This window comes from Bemisia tabaci, chromosome 7 (assembly GCF_918797505.1).
Source record: "Bemisia tabaci chromosome 7, PGI_BMITA_v3".
NCBI classification, from domain to species: Eukaryota; Metazoa; Arthropoda; class Insecta; order Hemiptera; family Aleyrodidae; genus Bemisia; species Bemisia tabaci.
The window spans coordinates 10,976,555-10,999,800 of NC_092799.1; the positions used below are offsets into that span (position 1 = coordinate 10,976,555).

The 23,246-nt window shown below is 37.0% G+C and overlaps 2 protein-coding genes across 7 annotated transcripts in view; one reads left to right on the forward strand and one right to left on the reverse strand.

Moving 5' to 3' along the window:
* Positions 1–14,543, reverse strand: part of LOC109035302 (proton-coupled amino acid transporter-like protein acs) — a 29,472-nt gene extending 14,929 nt beyond the window's left edge. The window contains exons 1-3 of one of the 6 annotated variants that reach the window (XM_019048879.2): positions 6,231–6,437; positions 4,939–5,003; positions 3,448–3,551 (exon numbers count right to left, since the gene is read on the reverse strand). In XM_019048879.2, coding sequence (XP_018904424.2) covers positions 3,448–3,551; positions 4,939–4,965 — 131 coding nt within the window. In that variant the 5' untranslated portion in view covers positions 4,966–5,003; positions 6,231–6,437. The other 5 variants (XM_019048880.2, XM_019048881.2, XM_019048882.2 and 2 more) reach the window with 5 other exon arrangements.
* LOC140225035 (serine/threonine-protein phosphatase 4 regulatory subunit 4-like) lies at positions 7,317–17,486 on the forward strand. The gene is made up of 5 exons (XM_072302480.1): positions 7,317–7,649; positions 8,729–8,873; positions 13,901–13,974; positions 15,300–15,406; positions 16,508–17,486. The coding sequence occupies exons 2-5, from the start codon at positions 8,777–8,779 to the stop codon at positions 16,743–16,745; spliced, it is 516 nt and encodes a 171-aa protein (XP_072158581.1). The 5' UTR covers positions 7,317–7,649; positions 8,729–8,776; the 3' UTR covers positions 16,746–17,486.
* Positions 17,487–23,246: the final 5,760 nt, after the last annotated feature.

Genomic DNA, 23,246 nt, shown 5'->3' on the forward strand with positions numbered 1-23,246 from the left:
ACAGTTGGAAAACGTTAAGCAAGGAAAATGGAAAACAAAAACAATACTTCGGGCTTTTTACCAAAATTAACTGAAAGCTGAAAAGCTAAAAGGCTGAAATTATTTTTTCCCAAATATTTTTCTCCGAAAATCGATGAATATTTTTAAAAATATTTTAAAGGATACTGAACAATTTTGGGTTCTCGAGCAAGTAATATAAAAATGTGAAGTTTTTTTCTTTGGAGTTCTTTTTCCCAAAGATTCAGGAATATTTTCTGGATAATTTTAAAGATTTGAAAAAATTTTGATCCCCAGAAATTTCTCCCGAACAAAAAAAAAGAAGAAAAAACCCAAAAAGTGACCACAAACCCTTGCATTTGTTCAAACAACAATTACCTTCAGAGTTTAAGACTCAAAAAATAAAAATTGAACCTGATAAAACCGCTTTAAACAAAAAAATTTAATAAAGAAAAGCTAATAATTTGTTCCAGTGCTTTAAGTCAAGATGTCAAATCATACAGAGAAAAAAAATAAATTACAAGTGGTTGGAGCCATTAAGCGGAGGGATTTTTTCCAATTCCATATCTCTGACCGATGTAACAGCTGGAATCCGAGAGGGCACCCGCACAAGAGGGAAGTTCTCACTGATGCGAGGCTTCGACTGACGTGATATCTTTCCCATTTTGCCAAAAATCTCCAGATTAAAGAACAATGACTGTGCTTTACACTAAACAATGAGGGGAGGAGAGGCAAGGAGGAAATAGCACAGATAATTAATTCGGTGGACAAATTTACACTGTTGTCAAGGAGACAAATTTAACAATTTTCCTTTTTTTCCTTCACTAATCTATTATTTATTTCCAACACTATGCTATTTCTACGTTTAAGCTTTGGATTTCACTCCTGGGTCTAAAAACAATGCACACTCGTTAGTGATATGATTGACGATTGAAACTATCCGAAGTGAAAATGAAAAAATCACCAAAAAAAAGTTGTTGCGGTGAAAAAAACACTTTAGAACTCGTGAAAAATGAGTTCATAACACACGAAATAGGGAGGAAGGAATGACGTAAAATAAATGATACTTAAAACAGGAAAATGAAAGATGCAAACAAGTGTTCAGTGGACAAATGGGGGAAATTAAAAACACTTTGTGGACAGTTAAAACACGAGTTCCAGGCTAACGTGGCACCACTGGTACATCAATCACGGCTTCTTTACTTTCAGCAGGTGTGTTTCAGCCAACTAAACATGGGGGCCGGTTCCATTAAGCTACATCGTTAGCTCGGATATGAATCTGTATCTGGAGTCACACCTCCAGTGACTAAGAGCGATGATTGATAGATTAGGGTTACCCAATTCCATGGAAAAGCTCCAAATTCCACCAAACCATAAAACATTGCGCAATCTTAAATGGAGGACCCTGGCTGGCTGACTCAGAGAAGACACGCCTCAATGCTCCTACTAGTTGTGTTCTTCAAATTTATCTCCTTGTGTTATACTCTTGTAAACTGTGTTTTAACACGGATAGCAGTGAGTAAAATTATTTGCCTGTAAGAACTACAGTAGATTATGATTGATATGCATTTTGATTACTTCCGTGGATGATGAATACTTACTGTGGATACTCTGATCCTTTCGAATACTTGGCATATGCCTTGAACTTTCTCCTTCCAAATGGTTGGGAAATGCTTTTTTTGATAAATTTATCGTGATTCTAGCCACAAGATTCTCATGCTGTAGCTGTCGAATTCAGTGTAGCCAGTTTACTTCTTTTAGTATTATTATTAATTATTTTTTTATTTTTTTTGTAAATTTTCCGAATATACATTTGTAACACATTTTTCTAGGAGAGATTGAATTTATATTTTGATTCAAGGATCTTGCAGAAGGAGTGAAGGGGGGGGGGGACCAAGAAATATTTCTTTAGTTAAAAAAATACACAATATTCATGGAAAAAAAGAAAAAAAAAACCCAGATATTTCATTTGCTTCAAGGGATTCTTTAAAAAGCAAGTTTCATCTGTACATTAAGAAGCATAACTTTCAAACTTTGAAACAAAGCCCCCCCCCCCAAAAAAAAACAAACTTAAACATTAGTAGATTTTTTAAGTATTGATGTGAAAAACAACGTTAAGTAATTTTCCTGGGTATTAATATAAATATTTTTAAATATTTTGAGAGCAAATGATTTGATTGAACTGGTAAGGGGGGACTGTTTTATAAGCATTTTAACTCCACGGTTTGAAATACTTAAAAATTGGATTTGTTCAAGTGAATCCTAATATTAAAATTAATTTAATCAGATAGATGTATAGGGGGATAGATACAAGTGTTTTACTTCACCCAATTTTTTTAGGTGTACAAAAAGGAGTTTGCATTATTTCAGAATAAAATTTTACAAAACGAAGTATCTACTGTAGTGATTTATCGAACAGTCAAAACTTTCTTTAGTATAGTGGGCAGAAGAGATCTCGTCACCTTCCCGGCAAAGTATCACAAGCGCCATTTTTAACGAAATTGAGTTATGAATAGTTCCGATATAACGAGATGCATTTACATACGAAAATAATCATTTTTTTTACAACAAATATGTAGAAATATGAATAAAAGTCGATTAAAGTTGATGTACTTTCGTATCACAAGCGCCATTTGGGAGAAAAGTATCACAAGCGCCAAGTTCGGCAACCGCCTACCTTTCTGATTGTTTTACAATTTTTGTCACGGCAGTCTTCGGAATGACTTGAAACTAAATTATTTTCGCATGTAATTACATCTCGTTATTTCGAATATAATATTTTTTTTAGACTAAATATAAATAAATATTTAAAATACTCCATTGAAGTTGACGAACTTTCGTATCACAAGCGCCATGTAAGAGAAAAGTATCACAAGCGCCAAGTTGGGAATAATCGCTCATCTTTGAGATTGATTTTCGATATTAGTATCAACAACTTTTGGAATGACTTGGAGCGATTCGTCACTTTTCGGCCGAAGTATCACAAGCGCTATTTTTATTAAAGTTGAGTTATGGGTAGTTTTGAATTAATAAGATGCATTTACATACGAAAATAATATTTTTTTTTAGATTAAAAATGAAGAAATATGGAAAAAACTCCGTTAAATTTGATGGGCTTTCGTATCACAAGCGCCAATAGATTCTCAGAGTGCCCCGAGAAGCCGATATCACAAGCGCCAATTTTCAAAGAAAAACCCGTTTTTTTAAAGAAATTTTATTAAAATTCGAAGCAGGGAGGTGTGCTGGATCTATATTTCAAGTTTCAAGCCAAACATCCGTCTTTTACGGTCGCAATTCAGTTTTTTGTGTCTCTTGAAAAGTTGGCAAAGTGGCGCTTGTGATACTTTGCCGGGAAGGTGACGATCTCTGAAAACAGATGTTCATTTCCAGGAAAAATGGTCATGGAGCAACCCATTTCACAATCAATAACTGTAAAGACAGCCTACTTACTCATCAAAATTTTCACTGATGGGAATGGGGTAGGCCACCCCAATGAGAGGTTGCCGTTCTTCCGGTTTCATTTTCTTCAATTTGATGCCCAAGTTGGTTTTCAACTGCAACATGAAAGAATTAGATTAGTGGCGGCTATTAAATGAGACAATGGAAGAATGAGCGGGAACAGAATAGAATTTTACAGCTCAAGAGCACACATCCAGTGAGGACAACTACTATAAGTAAAGCATATCATCATAAAGGTGATTTACATTACATATTCTTTAAATTATTCAATTCAGGGTGTCTATAGAAATCTAATTTTGGATTTTCCTGATATTTTACTTAATTTTCCTGATATGGTCATGCTGATGAATATTTCCCTCTCAGAATGGAAAAGAAAGACTAAATAAATGATGCTACCACAGACCCAAGTAGCAAGGGGTTCTATTTTTTTGTCTAGCACAAATTTAGAAATTGTTGCTTTTCTAGACAGAAAAATAAAATTGAAAGAAAATGGATGTATCAAATAGAAGTAAGAAAATGATTAAAAAACCTCTATTTTGTGTCTATGTTCAGGACACTAAATACAAGGAAACCATACAATTTTGTTGTGTACATTCTGAGTTTTTTCTATCTGTTTCTAAATTTTAAATTTCTAAGAGATAGATAAAGAAAATATCCGATTTTTCTTTATTTTCTATCAGGTTTTTGGATATTTTTTCTTAAGGAAATAGCCCTATAAATTTTGTAGATGGAAAATAGATCCATTTTGTAGACAGGAAATAGACACATGATAAATAGTGACACTCACTTCAAATTTTCTGTCTACTTTTCATAATGTTAGCTACTTTTTCTTTGTCTTCGAAATTTTTTTTCGTTAATTTTTTTTTCCATAAAATATTTTCATTTTGCTACTTGGGAGACTCTTAATCAAACTACTGTACAAAAAATTGATGCAAAAACAGGAAGCTTACAAGATACTTACTAGGTTTGCACAAAAGAGCTTTTCTAAGCTCCCAATGCAGGAAAGATATTAACTACATCTATAAGGTACGACATCAAATACAAGCAATAACCAAAAGTTTATGAGTGAAAATAAGAACCAAAACCAAGAATACTGGAAATAAATGTCATCTACCGAGCTGATTTATGATTTAGAAGACATTGTGGTGACCTTTCTTTGCTGCACAAAAAAAGGAGGAGGCAACGTATACGTTGCCCTTGCATGCACAGTTATCAATGAATTACCCATAATATGTGATTGAGATGTGTGCGAAATGCAAATAAAAAATATAAATGTTTTGTGGTTAAAGAGTGCTTGATTTTCATAATTAATGATGTGTTGTTGACAGCTAAATGACAATGACAAGGCTATATGCTTCGCCAAACAAAGAAGCAGATGATGGCCTGAGAGACCAGTGAGCTTTTAAAAATGAGGATTTAGGTAAGTAACTACGACAGGACTGTACATGTAAATGACAAGAATGTACGAATCCAGGGACTTACAATGCGCAGAGGAGTGTTATCACTCATTTTCAAGACTGATACACCTCTTTTCAGAGTGCGTATACCTGATTCAAACATAGGAGAAACAAATTCAAGTTTACAGAGATAATTATATAGACATTATAAGAAGTATATAAAAGTTTGTACGTAAGAGAGACAAGAATAAATATTGTTAGGATAAACAAGAAACCTAGGATAAAAGGTTTCAAATAGGACAGTGAGTGAAGATGAATTCATTAAATTGATTGCTGAATGAAAGGATAGTAATTTTACTTGACAATATGAATAATTTAGCACTTAGATGGTACAAGGAAATTATGTGCCTCAATCTTTGAAAATAATTATCAAACGCTCGCAAAGGCTGAAGTGAATCCTTGGCTTCGATAAAAATGTCTTAATTCTGGTTCAATATCTTTGCAACACTAAGAAGGTTACCACATGATCAACACCCCAGGAATGACCCTTTTTTTAGTCTTGATAGGTGGCTAGTAATAACTCATTACTGAACATAATCTTGGGTTGCTCGGAGGTGCAATGCTGAAGAGATAATGTTTGAAATATTGACTGAAGATTACGGAGTATCATTGACGTACTACAGATGTTCAAGATGATTCATCTGTCACAGATAGGTGTTGATTTATTTTCATTGGTGGCATTTGAGGAAATTTGGTCGCTAACAATCCAATTCTTCTATGAGGAATTGCCGATCGCATGGACCTCTTCATGGAATCCCTATATTATGGTCTTGGACTGGCATTAACATCTATTTCATTCAGTGGGCAAGAGACTCTAGAGCTCTTCAAATCTCTGACAAGAACCAGCATTATCTTGCGCAAAAGAGCTTGTAGTTGGTTGAGAGTTTGAGAAGTGATTTAAAATATGGCATGAGAGGTGGCTGTGAGACACAGCTTCACAACGGGGCAATAATGTGCACTTTCCTGAACACAATACAGCCATGCGAGTAAGAGAGGCGAGACAACACGGGTTTTAAAAAAGACGTATAATTGCAGGTAATCAATATTCAATTGCTTGCTTAGAACTTTTACCTGAGTGAAATCAATGACAAAACACAAAACTAGGTTAACACCTTGCGACACTAGGAAGCCTTTATGTATCAAGACAACTGGTGGACACACTAAGGCTAAGGTGAAAGAAACGATGAAGTGTGATGTTCACCCAGGTCTGTAAAGGTAAATTAATTGTAAACAATTGCAGTACGTGAGTCTGTTGAGGGGTGCAAAAGATAAAACAGTGATTAACACCCGTAAAGTGTAAACAAAGGAACAACGAACCTGATAAGGAATGCCTGATTGCTCACAGCTCAAAACTGCTCGGCGATCATTTTTGTTCTATGGGGAAACTTGCGAGCCACATTAGGGGATCAAGTAAATGAGATGAAATTCACAAGAAATTTAAAATTTTGGCGAAACTTGGAGGTATATCTAAAGGTAAACAAAAAGTAGCTCAATGAGCTCAATCGCTTTTCGCCAATTCGCAGGCGACGGCAACGCAGCGCAGATAAGGATAAGCGGAGAATCAGCGAATCAGCATCCAGGAAATCAACAGCACTACATACGTCATACGTCATTCTGGACAGTGTTACGAAGACGGGGGGGGGGGGGGGAGGTTAGCTTTTTGCTCTGAAATCCAGATTCCTCTCTAATTTCTATTCTCGCTTTCTGCTGTTCCGCGCTTCAAACTGCGCGCCTCCAAAATCGAAAATGGACTTCCTGTGCAACATTTCGTACTACTTTCATCGAAATGACAAAGGCTTCTGCAAGGAATTCATGAAGCATTTAGGCCATGGGTAACTCTCTGAAAATGAACTTGAAAATGCCTTCGAGGTTCCGATTTTCAAAACGGTTACGGTTACTTCTGTGTGTCATTCAGGCATTCAGGAACTAAGCACGTCGACGGCGCCCATTCGAGAAAATTGCGGAAGGAAAAGGAAAGTAGATGCTGAAATGAACCGTATCAAACAGGTTGCAAAAAACAAACTTTCGCTCTTTCAATGAATCAATGAATCCCCGTCCTTACCTAGAAAGGTTTGATGCAACCTTGCGCCTTGCACCCCTTTCCCCCCTCGCCTTAAACCTCATCTTCATCCTTTTCATGTCATGGCCACGGCCGTCACCTACGATTCAACAGGGTTGTCAGATTGGCAATATTGCAATCAACAGCCACAGCTAGCAAATTATCTCACGTTTTTTGTTACAGTGAGGAACAGATTATTATTCTAGTAGAAGCATGACAAAATTTACCTAAAGAGCTGAGCAGAGTGATTGGCGCCATCGAAATAATAAATTCGACAAAACTAAACGGCAACAGCGCTTCTCTCTGGCCTTCCGCTCTTACCCCTCTTCTCGCGAGAAAACCTCCTGTCTCGCCGCCATCCCCCTCCCCCCCTCGCGGTTCCCATGCGTGCGTGTTCCTCTCCATGTTTACGTTTTACGAATTTGATAAGTTCTTCGCCTGCAATCTTTTTGTCCGGACATAATGGATGACATTGTGTGGTGTTTCAAAATTCCGAAGCTCTGAACTTCATCGGGAATTACTTCGATTTCCTTAGCTGTGTTACGTGTTCTTGTTGTTGCCCAATGTTGTAAATGTGCGTGTGATCTTGACCTTTTCCTTTGAAACAGATTCGGTGTTTGCTTAACCTCAGTGCCGAGATAGTACGCTCGGTAAATTACACTCGATCATGGGAAGATGTAAGTCGAATCACTCTCCAATACCTCTACGTTATACTCCAGCAGTAGGTCTGTACTGACTTTGGAGCCCCTCTCAATTGATTGGCTTTGCTCCTGCTCATCTCCGCAAGGTCCCAACTTTTGGGATTCCCAATGAGATGTTTGCGATGGGAATGTCGCATTTGCTCTACATTATTAACCCGCCTCTTAAAGTGGATGGAGTCGCAGGAGTTTACTGTTGATGTTTTGATAGATTAACGCTCAATTTGATCCTTAGGCTGGAACATCCTTCAGAGATAAAAGACAATAGGAAGTTCATGGGTTAGAACGAGAGCTGCAACCATTATTTGTTTTTGAAGGGACTTCTATCGAATCAGAAAAATATGGCCAATTTACTGGTGTTCTGGAGTGGGTTACGGTATATACCGTTAAGAGAGTGACCAAACATATGACAGGTAGAAAATAGAGATAGACATAGAACCATTTTGCCCCTGATTTGTTAGCTTAACTCTCATACCATAGGTCTTCCTAGAATGTTCGTGAACATGTATCCTGCCAAGGTTTCAATTAAAGATGGTCTGACTCATGGATGTTTACATGATCTTTGTCAATGTGTCAGTGAGAGAAGGTGTCTATGTCACTAAGTTATAACTGGAGGACTCTTTCCGATAATGTTCAGCAACAGCTGCTCTGTGCTTAGCTATTTTCTTTCACTATTGAGAACATAGCTCACATTTTATTGCTATGATCTCTTTAGCTCTCACTAGAAAAGTTCACTGGGACTCATGTCAGCTTACAACTTGCTGTACATAGATGTTGGGAGCTGGAAATTGAGTTTTTGGTGTCCAAGTTGGGCTTAGCTCAGTTTGAAATTAAGATTTTGTGAAAGTGTTCATGGTCTCAATTTTTTTAAAAATGTCATTTACCTTCTCCATTCACTCGAGGTTCAATTTTATTGAGTTAGTTCTAACAATAGTAAAGATATTGTATCCAAATTTGCCACCAACTGTAAGTGTTGAAATTGCATATTACCTACTATCGCTTTTTGCAATAACTAAATAGAAATCTGTATTTTGAAATAACGTTCTGCTTGCTTTCAGATGAGTGAGAATTCAAATTGCTGAGTGTGAAGTACAGAGATTGCAACCATGTTGGAGCCTAACCTTCAGAAGAAATTCCTTCTCAATGACTTTTCAAACTCTCATCTTTCAACAATATTGTCAAATATTGACAGTGCGGATCCAAGTATGTTGTTTCATCCTTAGTTCACGCTGCTTTCATCTCCTGGGATTGTAAATGTGATGTTAATCAAACTTGAGTGTCGCTGAAATAATCCCAGTTAGCAAGATTGAGCTCCGTCATTTGGATCCATTAGCCCGTACAGGAGCTCGCTCCAATACTCGCGTTATCCACAAAATGTAGCAGTAGATTGAAGATGGCATTGCTAAGCGCGCTCCTTACAGTCTCCGTCCACAGTCTCTAGCGGCAGATTGGAGACTGAGTTGATAAGCGCGCTTCTCACGGTGTTCATCCACCGTCTCTAGCGGTTGAACGAAAATGAGTCGGGAACGAGTCCAGGCGAGCGCATCTAGCCGCGTGTGTAGTGCGTTGGGAGTTGCGGAGAAATGCAGGAGTCTGGATGCGCGCGCCGCGCGTCCTTCAACAGGCAAGTTGTTGTTAGTTGTGATTGGATTTGAGTCGTGAGCGCTTATGGAATTGATTGTAAAGTCCACTTGTTAAAGTAAGTATTTTCCCCATGTTTTTATTGCGTTTTCATTTTCTTTACCGGTGTTTAATTCTGCCGCTCGTGCAAGAAACAAAGCCGAAGTATTTATCTCTTAGTTAGTTATTTCGCTGAGGGACGAAAGTTAGTTTTCCTTTTCAGAGCTAACCTCCCTACCACTTTGTACCATGCTCTGTTTGTTTGAATTCAACATATTTCCTTGCGAAAGTGCAGGACAGCTGATCCTCAGTTGTCCTCCAGACGTTGAACTACTAATGCGGCAAGAACACAATTCAGCTTAATAAGCCAAAATTCTCGTGATTGTAGTCTATTCGAATCTTACTTGGCTAATGCAAGGTACCACCGGCTTATATCTTGTAGACTCGTGTAAGCACTCGAGCAGTGAGCTTGCTTATGAGTTGTCGACGTATATACTTAATCAATGAGTTTCAGACTGCATCTCACTTCTTCTCCGCTAAGTACTTTCATCTGTGCTCAGGGTTGGAATTGTCCTTGTCCATTGTAACCTATCTCGGATGAGATAAGCTGAACTCAATGAGTAATTGATTTTGGTTTCATCCGCTGGGTGGTCCTTGTGAGGTGTGGAGTATTTGTTCACAATAACATACCTCATGGGGTTGCGGAGTCTCTCAGAAGTCAACGGAAATGAAATGGTGATTTTCACAGAACTTTTATGCGTTAGTTCTGAAGTATTCAATATTTAAATGATAACAATCGCTGATTCGTTTAACAGAGTAAATGTATAAGAACTAAACATAAGTTGGGTTTATTAGGTGTGAAGCTAATATGTAATGTCATTTTCTTCATCTATTTTTCAGTGGCCTCACTCCAGACGAGCATCTGCACTCAGATTTATTTCCAAGTATTCTGGAATTTCCAAGCGGCTAATATTCTATGATCTGATTGCCCATCCTGTATCTGAGCGATCATTGGTAGAGAGTTAGCAGCAAAATCAAATCACCTCAAAATTCATCATTTAGTGCTTCAAACAACATTGATATCAAGGAAGATTTAGTGTAGGCAACTTAAATAATCATAAACAGTGACTTTCAAAGTTTCATTTGTCCAGATATTAATTTTTTCAAACGAAGAAGAAAAGTGTACTTAAGTTCAGTGTTGGAAATGCCTAAATATCTGAATCAGTAGGTAAAACCAAACCGTTCTGAATTTAAGTTTTAAAGAAGAACTTTATATTTGGTGAGTCTTTTTTTATATAATTTCTTAACGCATACTCTTTCAACACAGACGGACTTTGATAAACTGTAGAAAGCAGTTTCTTTTGATGCTCATCATGAAACATCATTTCAGCAAGTTTGATGCCCTCTCAAGTCTGAGTTACATATTTGTGCTGTATATTACCTGAAAATTTTGATTTTATGTAGTTCAAAGCCTTGAATATTTTCTGTCATACTTTTTAGTGATCTAGCTGTATTTGTCGGCATCATTTAAGTGGATCTGAATGTCATGATTTATCATTATAACTTATTAAGCTTAAATTAAAGACATTGTGTACCTCCATCCCCCCAAAACTGAGGGTCTCGCAGTCAAAATCTCACAATACTTTACACCGGTGACTAATGAAGAGTTACTGGAGTAAGCGTTATTCGGACTAGATGTGGCGCATCAATCAATACCTTGGTATACATTTTCTACATCAAACTTCATTCATCTTTGCAGGGTTCTCTATGGCAAACATGCTCCCTTTGTGCTACCAGCTACATGTGTCTTTCAGTGTCATTGATTATCCTAGGATGACCAATGACATGTGTCATCCATAATCGTAGGATGACCAATGACATGCGCCGTTTAATGTCATTCATCATCCTAGAATTCCTAACGACATGTTTTAGGATTTTCAATGACATGCATCCTTCGATGTCAGGATTTTCAACAATATATGGAGTTGAATGTCTTTCAATGTCTTTGTGAGGAATGAAGGATATATCCTTGGAAAGTCATCTGATGATAAAGTGGCAAAAGTTATATTTTCCTTGAGAAAGTGGTGAAGATTCATCGTCAGCTTCGATGAGATTTGATAGAAAGTATTTGCAGCATCCTATTCTGGACGTATGTTGAGGCTCCATCAAATACGGCTAAAGTCATTAATACTGTTCTTTCGTCCGCTTTCCAATTTTATCGATAATAATTCTTACATCTACTTAATAGTGCCGATTCCGAGAGGAGACTCTTATCAACAGGGTTGTAGAAGAATAATAAGTTATCAAAACCAATGTTTTAAGATATGGCTAGTCTCCAGAATTTCTTATTTTCATACAAATTATGCTTATTACTTGTGCAATGTGTTCCATAAATCAACTTTTTTAATTAATGAAAAAACTGAACTAGGTAATAAAATTTTCTCTTAAATCTCTAGTTTGCCCTAGAGAAAAGATCATCTTGTACATCATCAATGTACATCTTAAATTTAGAAACAAGTCTATTTGGAATGATATAATGGCAATAAAATATCTTTGTTGGTATACATCTGAGTTTTTTTTCTTTTCTTCTTTTTTTCTTGACTTTAAATGTTCTCCTTTGTTACATTGTTGAGAATAAATCTAGTTAACCATAGGGGAAAGAATTATGAGAATTTCTGTTAACGTTCCTGCAATCACATATAATTAGTATTTCAATATAAAAAGTTTTATTAGCGACATATCGAATTCATCCAAGAGGCAATTTGTCTCCTAGAAAAATAGATTTTCGAGGTAATATGGAAAATAACTTTGACTTGGTGTTTTGTGTACCTATCGAAAACACTTTGATATAAGTACATTATAAGTATAGGTCTTCACTATAAGTTTTCTTTGAAAAAAATTAAGTTTTCTTTTGGGGTTACTTTTAAAAAAATCGGATCCACAGGAAGTACATCTACATCTCTAGAGTGCCTGATTTCTGAAATTTTGAAGCTAAAAAACTGAGGAATAAAGTGAAAAATATACAAGAAAAAATTTCATGGATTGTGAAATTTTTTCAGAGGTATTTTTGACATTTTATTTTTGAGCTTTTTAGCCTCAAAATTTAATTATATTCTCTTGAGATATAGATCTATTTCCTGAAGATCCGATGTTTTGTAAAAGAAATAAAAACCCCGAATAAATTTCATTATCAGTCAGAATTGCCGCTAGGAACGCGCTGCGTGACGCCGCGCGTGGGCCACTTGCGTCAGTGCTACAAAGCCGCTCCGGATGCCGCGAGTAGCGGCGCTTGGACTCCGAGTCCGACGAGGGGTATCCACATTCAAACGGGTGAATATCTCTAGCTACACTGCCGCTCCTCTATGTGGATAAGCGATTCCGCTTTGGCACCGTCCACCGCTAGAATCCGCGATGGAGCTCGATCTTGCTAACTGGGATGTTTTATTTGTCAAAGAAATTATTGTTTTCCAAACAATGAGGACTCTCTTCACTTTTATTTTATATATTCTTATTTTCTCAATTCAGTACATAATCAGCCATATTAGTCTGACAATGGTACAGGTCAAGTTAAATTATGACACAATACATCAAAATACATGCATTACAATATACACATGTAAGACTTTTTACTATCATGAAAATTCAGTTCAGCACTGAACTTCCAGGAATTCCTTTGGCCATGAAGATCCTTTTCAATTGAGAATTTCCTAAGGGAAGAAAAGAATGTTGTAAAGTCTGAGTTTTTCAAATAAAGTTTAATTTTATAGGTAATGTATTGAATATTTGAATACAGGATTATTTAAAACATAGATTCCAAAATTTTAACGATATCTGTCGAAATGTATTTAATTTCATCTTTGAATGGTAACTACTAGAAAAGCTAGGGCTTGCAAAGAAATCATCCAGGAAATAGAATTCATCTCAAGCAAGCTCTTCGGTCTCTGAGTCTCATCAGGTCCTCTATTCAATAATGGTTTCATTTTTCTTTTTCAAGCAAATTTTTTGCAGAGTGTCTACAGGTCAGGAAAATCAGGATAAAGTGAGAGATTCTCATGAAAAATACTTGTTTTCTTCTCAGAGTGCTTCAAGTTTTTTCATTAATACAGTTTGTCATATTTTTCATATTCTCCCTTAAATTTTGGTTTTTGTTTTAAAAGCAATAGGTATGAATATAGTTTTTATAAATTTACCTTCAAGTCTCCAAGCGGTCCATAACTCAATGATTGCACTTAATTCGACACACGTAGGTTTTTTTTCACTAGAAAGTAAATTAAAATGCCTCTCATGCCTAGACAGAGCTAGTAGATTTTGACGATAGCCACCTGATTGGAGTTCATTTGTACCATTATAAAAAGTAGGTGTTGCATATCAAGGAAGACTTGTTTGAAAACCTCTACTTAACAATGCTGGCTGTTATTCAGGGATCAATTAACAAAAGTAAACATATCCTCAGGAGCTGTCGGCAAAAGGAATTTGCATAAATTCAAGCACATAATAATACCGAACTTATACATCAACACGAGTCACTGTGCATGTTGACTATTTTTCACTGATTTTATTCAATTTGTTCTTTTCTGCTTTCTAAATGCCCTCCATTTAATTTGTTTTAGTGGTTGCAAATACGTGGCTGGAAACATTACTGGATCTGCTCAAAGTATTACCCAAAGACACCATAATTTCCAAAGTGAGTCTTTTATTTTATTATAAATTTTTAAAAATTATTTTTATTTTACTTTTTTACTATCGTAGTTGGTTTTTTCCCTACCATAGCTCAATTGTCTTATAAAAGATTTCTACTTATTATATCAATACAAGTTTCGGAAAAAATATTAAAAAACAAGAAATCAGTGATCCAAATGGGAAACCACCTATCTCCATTGCAGTATTACAAAATTTTTGCTCCGATTTTAAATTTGTGAAGTAAAAGAAGTTAACTTCTCGGCTTGAAATTTATTACAGAGAATTTGCTGACAGTGATGAAAAATTACGGAAGTCTCAAGAATTTACGTCTATTAGTTTTCCTAAGAAAAAAATGAATTGTGACGGGCAGTGTGCAATGTTGCTAACACATGTGGCTTTGCTTTTTGGGCTATGAAATAAAAGAATACTAGGTTTTACTCACCACTATCCAACGTTGTACTCTTTTCATTATGTTGGTCACTCAACGCAATCGCTTATACCACCCACCTGTTGGATCAGTAAATGCTGATAACACACTGACTCCAAGCTGCTAATCCATTGGATAAGCATGCACTGCTGCATCTATGACCTGTTTACCTCATTATCTTATCTCTGGGTGAGGAATTTTTCCCCCTGATTTTTTTTTTCTTTCCTATATAGAAACTGAAAACCAATTAGCTCCCCATTATTTTTTTCTTTTCCATTTGAAGTCTCTACCTTTCCTTATCTTTTGATCTTTTTATTTCTGTTAAGAATTTTTGAAACTGCTCATCATGAATTTTGGGTGGGAAATTCAGCTCAGATACAATCATATCATTGCTCCGAGGTATCAGTCTAAAATTGCTGAGAACTTCTCAAGAGAGGCTGTTTTTCTCAAAGTTTTTAACTTTTTTTATGGGGTTTTCTTTTTGCATAGTTCTAGGCCTCCGAAAACTTTTGATAAAGCCTCCACAATTTTCGGGAATGTGTTCAGTTTTGGCAATAAATTGATCACCCTCTGTTTTTCAGTAAAATATATTTTTAAGGAAATTGGAAATTCTAGAGTTTTCTAGAATCTCAATTTTTGCTGGTAATTTTGACAATTAGTACTATAAATCCCTGAGTACAAATTTTTTAAGAAAGCCTTCTTGTTTGAAAATTCATTCGAGACAGTGTAAACATGTCTACATTTAACTTCTAACATGCATACCTCCTGTATCTCTCTTTTAGTAATCTTTGAAGTGTCTGATTTTTTTTTTTTTTTTTTACCAAAATACTTACCTACCTTATGATTTCTTATCAATGTGTCACTTTTCAAATAATGAAAATGTATTGATTTTTTTAACACAGATTTTCCCATTTGCCATCACCAAAGGACAAAGATCTCAGTCACTTCAGTCAAAACTGGCAGCGATTAAAATTTTATCCAGCATCTGCTATTTCTTAGATAATGATAAGTAAGTTTTTTTATTTTTTTATTGCTCCTGCTTATCTTTTGCACAAAATGTAAGCACCCATTGTTTAAAGAGAATACTATGAACGATTTCATTTTCTCCTCAAAAAAGGTATCATTAGTGGGTAACTGGAACATTGATTGCTAAAATTTGAAAAGTACATTTACCATTTGCAACACATAAAAGTTTCTGATTATGTTTTATTTTCTTTGATGGAAACTAATCAAACATTTCCTCATAATTTTGCATGGGTTTTTTAGAATGAGTGAAGAAAATCCACAAAAAATTTTGTCAGATATTGTTGGTTAGTTTGACCTTAAGTAATTTAAACATGAAAGGAAACTTTGAATTTCATCAACTGAGGAACGCATTTTTCAACTTCAGCAATCCTTATGTTACCATTTTCAGATGAAAGGACCTCAGCTCTTTAAAAAAAATTTAAAATTCAGGTATTTATACCAGAGCAATGAGACATTTTCTAGGTACAATTGGGGACAAAAAATGCTTGAGTATGTCAAATCAAGTCATAATTCTGGTTGTTAGAAGATAGCAGTTATAAACATATATTTTTGAACCAAAGCTATTTAAATGCTATTTCACCATGTTCTGGGCACAAAAATACTGAATTTTTATCACACTCTCTCTTGTCACAAAAATGATTTTTACCTATAGCAATTGATTCTTGAGGACATCAAAGCTAGTTTTCCCCTGCGATCTTGAGATTCATCAACATAATTAGCTGTATTAGGCTATTAGGTATTAATTAAAGCACCAAGCAACATATTTTCTCCTTAAAACCTTACTTAGAAGATGGTTTACTCAACTGGAGGCCTGGAAATCAACTCCTAAATAACACAACTGTGTTAGCAATCAACATGGGTCTAAAGGCAAAAATACATATGACATCATTTGTATAATCTAATTTCCATTTGATCTGCGCTGAAAATGTTTGTTAACCTCTCATTCAGCGTAAGATTTTGCGAAGAAAATAAATGATGTTTTTGTTTTGTTCAGACCTTGCCCAGTGGCTCTTTGTTACAACTCACCTCTCTGATCCAAATATACAAATGTTTGTACTTAATAACTGTTCCAATGATTTAATAGATTGCTGGAAGACCTTCTACCGCTGGTTCGATCTCTTTCTCAAGATGAAGAAATTGATGTTCGAGTTGCTACTTGCAGTTTGTTCAACCTGATCTACGTAAAATTGGACTCACAATTCTTAGAAAGCGGCTACTTTGTTCTGCTAGTAGGGCTGTTCCAAGATCAATCTCTAGTCGTTCGAAATGCCATTTTCACGATCTGTTCAGACATGATCTCTCTGTTTTACAATGGTATGTAGTGAAAACAGTACGTGATGTGTCTGTGGAATACTAAATCAAAGTCAGACCCTTCCACATTCAAGTATGATTTTTTAACAGTAGGTTAGGAATCGGGTGATAAGTTGTGAAAAAATAAGTCACACAGCCTATTGTTATGGATGCGCTATTTACACAGTAAGGGTGCTCAAATTTGGGAAATTTTCTAATTTCAGAGAGAAGCAGCTGTAAAAAGTTGCATTTTGATGGAAGAATGAAATTGATGGTTATATAAACAACTTTTGGGGTGATTTATATTTGAACTGTGTTAAAATGGGGTGTCAAGTGACCTTCCTAGAAATAAGGGACGTATTCCAAAGGTTCTCAGTGGATGCTGAATATTCAAAATTGTAACATCTGAAGTCAACGTAAAATTAAAAAAATTTGATTTGAATGTATGTTTGAAAAAAAAAAAAAAAAAGTAAAGAAATAAAAATAAAAAGAATGGGATTCTTCTAAAACTTCTTTCAAAAATTGAAGTTGGAAAACTCAAGATTTTTGGCAAACCTCCGAATCGTCCTAGTTTTTCAGACAAATTTATTTTTGTGAATTTTTCCAGAAACTAAAATTGCTTCTCAGCCAGTGCATAGCTTACCTTTATTGCTATGATACCAAAAAATGACCATAATTTTGAAGCTTTTGAAGGATTCCTTGTACATTCATTGTTTAGGAAGGAATGTTTTTCTTCAATCCTGGACTCTTCATCAGAATCTCTCACTAGCATTAGGCGTATAAAAGACAAAAATTTAGTATTCATCGCTTCTATCTTCCAATCCCTTTTATATGTAGTTGCCTGGAGGGCAGAGTTGGGCGAAAAATTGACGCAATTAAATCGACTAACATTTCGATTGACCGAATAATTTGGGTATTAAAGTTGGCAACTAATCCGGAGACAAATAATTTAATCAATCGCCCCCCGGCAATTGACGAATAAATCGAGTGAGAAAATCGGCAACTAATTCGAAAAAAATAAATCGTCAATTGTCCCAAGACAATTGACGAATAATTCGAATTCTTAAATTTGGCAACTAATGTGAAAGGAAATAAGTTGATCAATCGCCGCATGACGATTGACGAATAAATCGGGGTTTTTAAACCGGCAACTAACCTAGCAGCAAATTAATCGTCAATCGTGCCATGACAATTGACGAATAATTCGAATTTAAATAATTTGTCAATCGTCTCCTACGATTGAAGCAACCTTATGAGGATTCCCGTGGGAGTTTTCGGGAATTTTTCGGGAACGGAAAATTTTCTCGGGAACCGTCGTTCCCGTTACGTAACTTACTCGGGAATCTTCGATCCCGTCTCGTATCGGATGCATGAGAATAATATCGATGGATGTGAGATGATTCTGATTTCAATACCGCCATACTCCATGGCATGCTTGCGCCATGGGCACCATGGCACGCCGGCCACCGACCGACCGCGTTTCTTATCTCCCCTCAAAGCGTCCTTTCCTGGAGTCCGCCTCACATTCTCATTCAGCCTTCAATCGTGGGATCATTTTATACCTTTTTGACCGTTTGGAATCGTTTTGTTGTGAGAAGAGTTACAGTGCCTCCTCGCGTGGAACGAAACCAAAGAGGCGGATGACGGCGGGGACGGGATGAGAGACTTTCCCGAAAAATTTTCCCGGGAACCCTCGTTTCCATTACGTAGCTTATCAACCTTATCCGGGAATCATTGATCCCGCTTCGGGTGAAAATAATATCGATGGATGTCAGCTAGATGATCCGGACATCAATACCGCCATCGGCCATACTGCGTTGCGTACATGCGTACCTGCTTCGCGCCGCCGCGCCGCCCGCCCGCGCCGGCCGGCCTTCCTTGCCACGTCTGTTATCTCCCTTCATAGCTTCCCTTCCTGAAGTCTGTCTCGCATTCTCTTTCAGTCGGGCGTACATTTTACACCTTTTTGACTGATTGCGTTGGACTGGTTTTGTTTTGAGAAGAGTAACAGTGCCGTCGCGTGAACCGAAACCTAGGTGAAACGGCACCTTATTATCCGGAGTTCCGGGCAAGTCGGCTCACTCACACCCGGTCCCCCCTCCTGGTCCACGCTTGCCGGCGTCTCTTATCCTCATTCACTTTGTTTTCCTTATATTGATTTTGTTTTCCCTCGATCACGGATACCTTTTCGATCGAGTGTCAACTCTGTCACCTTCGTCCGTCGATCGCATCGCTCGCGCCCCTCAGATTTCCGTTCGCTCCCTGCCCAGTGCCCATTCCGTTCCTCTCTGACTCCCTCATCCTCATACTAATGAACTCGCCGCAGTTACTTCTCACGCATGAGTTTTGCATTCTTGATTGCCACCCTCACTTTTAGAATCTTGTCTGATAATGCCGGATTTTGCCTTACAATATTTTCGACCGCTTCAGTTTTAATTTTAAAAATCGTTTTCTCTAAAATAGGAGAGGTAACCGTTTCTTGCGCGGCATCTTCCGCTCCGTTAACCCCCCCCCCCCCTCCCCATTTTACGGTGTCTTTGGATAAATCTTTTTGTAGAAAGGACTCTAATAATTAAAGCAGACGTGCCCCGAACTTTTTAAGGAGCATGGTGTTCCACAAGTCCCCCCCCCCCCCCCTCTAACTTTTGAACGGTCACAGATAGAAAAACGAAACTTTGGGAATATCTCTATCTCCAAGAGGGTGATATTTTAGGATGGGGGGTTAACATTTTTGCCCCTCCCTCAGGAAGGGCGGGGGGCCCCAACTTTTTTTTTTTCAAATGGTAACCCCTATCTTGTCATGGACAGAATAGGATGGAGACGCGTCACCTTGGAGGCCAAAGCCCACCCCGGGCTGTAGCGCCATTAGTAAGTAAGTAAGTAATCCCTATCTTGTGATACATCATTGAAAAGCGCATTAAAAATTAAGAATTTTGGCGCAAACCGCAGATCAATATCTTGATTTCTATCCGAGTTGTGATAGGTCAATGGTCAAATTTGACCTATTTTCAAAAAATCATAACTCCGGCTCAAATTATCGTAAAGAAAAAAATAAAACGGGAAAATTTACCAAATTGTGTTTGCTTTTAAGAAAAAATCACAGAAATCACTTCGAACTAATTTTAAAGGGGCGGGGGGAGGTCGGACCCCCAAATACGTCAATTTATAGGACATTCGATTTTCCCACGGAATGAGCCAATTTCCCCTAACTTTGCCTCAACATTATCTCAGTAAGGTCAAAATCAGTTCAACATTACGTTTGCAAGTCCCCAAATTTCGGGATGAGTTCAAATAAACGAAATTTAAGGTGATTAAATTTGACCGTTTAAATTTCGTTTATTTGAACTTATCCCGAAATTAAAATTAGTTCGAAGTGATTTCTGTGATTTTTTCTTAAAAGCGAACACAATTTGGTAAATTTTCCCGTTTTATTTTTTTCTTTACGATAATTTGAGCCGGAGTTATGATTTTTTGAAAATATGTCAAATTTGACCATTGACCTATCACAACTCGGATAGAAATCAAGATATTGATCTACGGTTTGCGCCAAAATTCTTAATTTTTAATGCGCTTTTCAATGATGTATCACCAGATAGGAGTTACCATTTGAAAAAAAGAGAGTTGGGGGCCCCCCGCCCTTCCTGAGAGAGAGGCAAAAATGTTGACCCCCCCCCCCCCTAAAATATCGTCCTCTTTGAGATAGAGACATTCCCAAAGTTTCGTTTTTCTATCTGTGACCATTCAAAAGTTAGAGGGGGGGGGGAGCCGGACTTTTGAAACACCATGTATTAAAAACTCCTTACAAAGTTCGGGACATCTCTGCTCTGATTATTAAAGTCAAAAGTTAGAAGGGGGGGAGCAGGACTTTTGGAGCACCCTGTATACATGTGGCTCTGTAGTTCCTGACGGAGATCGGAAATTATTTTTGGAAAGATTATTAGACTTCGAAAAATACACCTATATAATCATCCCCCCCCCCTCATCACATGTCCCAGAATCATGCGCTCTCAACAGTTATACTAGAACAATCAGAATCTTTGGTCTTGTTTAAACGTATGCTTTTGCCCTTCTTTCAACAATACTTAAACAGAGGCGGAGAATGTATATTAAGGCGGGATACACTGTTTCAACTTCTGAGCCGCTTGTATCTTCAGAGTTGAAGGCGAACTTAATTCTTCACTCTCGTTTTCAATTAATCAGATCTGATGGCAAGATGAGGGAGGGGGGGGGCTACATTCTTTCTTTTGCATTTATCTAAATGCCAATATCAGAATTGTTTTCTCCGGGGAGAATCGAGTAAAGGTTACCGAACGTTTCTTTGAGGAGGTCAGTAAAAAACTAAAAGTTAAAAATTGAAATGACTTGATTTTCAGACTCTAGCTACACTAAAATGCAGGATACGACAATTTCAACTCCCGAACCGGTCGGAATGCATTCGCAGGGTTGCAAGTTTAATCAATTTCGAAATCCCCCCTCTTTCCCTGACTTTTCTGTGTAGTTTTAATAAAGAGTTGCAAAATCAGGAGGTAAGCGCAAGGAGCCGTCATCCAATGCTCAAAAATAGTAGAGAGAAGAGACCTAAAGTAAGACCACACTTAATCAAGACCTTTCACCAGATTTCATCCGTAAAATACTGTAAAAAAAGGGTTGTATAAGATCGAAATCTTAACTATTCTCCGAGGAGCCTCCTTGAGTAGGGGAGGATAATTTGCGTAATACTGCCCTTCTCGATTACAAACGATACAGCTTGTCCTATCTCTAAACCTACCGCACGCCAATTAAAAGGGTCTCTGGAGGTGCCAAATGCCTCAGAACATTTTTGGCTGCATCTTGAGGGACTTTCCACGGCTAAAATACATATAGTATTTTTAAAGAAAACACGTACAAACGAAAAAGATTCTAAAAGACAGGAGGAACCAAACATGTTGCTATTGTTGCCTTCTTAAAGATCCATAGAAACTCCTTGAGCAGGTTTTCAGTGGTGCCTCAAAAAATTTTGAGACAACTGCAGCCTGATGAATAGCTAGAATTGTCAAATGCCGCCATTTTAAACAACTACTAGGACTTTATTAGTTTTAATTCTTGAAGAAAAGCGCGAATCAAAGCACGGAATATTTAAGTAACTTCTCTAGAATATGTAGAGAGGTAACCTAAAGTTGTCTCCACTTGTGCTAACTGGTGCGATTTTTTTAAAATGAAGGTTTTTAGGAGAAACCGATCTATTTTTATGAAAAATAGATATCCAGCTGCTACCTTGTGTAGAATGAATCAGGATGGCTCGGAAAAAAATTGTAATTTGAGGGCTACAGTGCTCATGGAGTTTTCTAAAAAGTGGCACAGGCAAGAACTCTTAGTGCCAATTTTATGATACAGGAGAGGTTCAAAACGGTATAGAAATCAGTATTTTATAGGTCAGAAAATACCTATTAGAGTACTTACACAGTTTACGACGCTGTCAAAGTGACTTAATTTTTTTTTTCAATTATACTAAGTGTAGTTTATGATCCATACATTCAATTTTCACTCGAAAAAAAATTTTCCCCCAAGTTCAGAAAAACGAATTTTTACTAGTCAGAGCAGGGGTGCCCCAAATTCGTTAAAGAGTTTTTGAATACTCGCAGCTCTGCTCTTTCCAATGATGAAGGAAAATGATCTTTGGAGAGAAATTTATAATCCAAAATATGCATATTTATAAGAGGGAGTACTCGTGGAGATCAGGGAAAACTTGAATCACCTATGAAAGTCAGGGAATTGGAAAACAATTTGGAGAGTCAGGGAAATTCTCAAGGCTGCGGCTTAACAGCTGAAACCTCCGTTGCACGCCGGCACCACACGTCAGCCTTGCCGAGTTTTCCAGAAGTTTTTCCCGTAAAGCGAGTGTCTAGGGTTCTAAATACGAGATTTGTGCGCTAGTTCAACATGAGGGGATCTAAATATTAACACCTTATCTGCTCTTAGTGGCGGATTCAGGGGGAGGGGGGGGGCATAATGGCACCCCCCCCCCCCCCCCTGGTCGAAGAAGGTAAAAAAAGGAGGAAAGAGGATTGCTTGGGAGGTAGGGGAAGAAAAATTGCTCCTAGAAATTTACTGAAATGGTTTGTTTCCAAGAAACATTGTTTACTCTCATGATCCTATGCATTTTTGTCCATTTTTTATTAATACTGGATACCAAAGAAATGAGGGGCTTGGAAGACAAGGCAAATAAGAGCAATTTTTGAAAAATGTGAGGTGTAATTGATGTCAAGTAATACTAGTTTTCATGCATATTTTGTGAAAAATTCCTTCCCAAATTCAAATTTTTAAGCATCAAAAAGTCTATTTAAACTTTCTTTCCGCCATAAGGATCTATAATATTTTGACATTTCAAACACGTTTACCGAGATAGTAAAAACTACACTGATACGCCCTGTCGTCCAAGCCCCACAATGAGCAATATGGTACAATAAAATTATGCTAAAAGAGGTATTATTCGTAAATCTTCAACTTTCAAACAATGCACTAAGTACATGTTAAAACTGCTTGAAATTCACTCT

What these genes read in the sequence shown, in the direction of transcription:
- LOC140225035 (XM_072302480.1), top strand. Translation starts at nt 8,777, where the DNA reads ATGTTGGAGCCTAACCTTCAGAAGAAATTCCTTCTCAATGACTTTTCA. An exon ending in AAGACACCATAATTTCCAAA is followed by an intron (nt 13,975 to 15,299) that starts GTGAGTCTTTTA and finishes TTTTTAACACAG; the next exon opens with ATTTTCCCATTTGCCATCAC. An exon ending in TATTTCTTAGATAATGATAA is followed by an intron (nt 15,407 to 16,507) that starts GTAAGTTTTTTT and finishes ATGATTTAATAG; the next exon opens with ATTGCTGGAAGACCTTCTAC.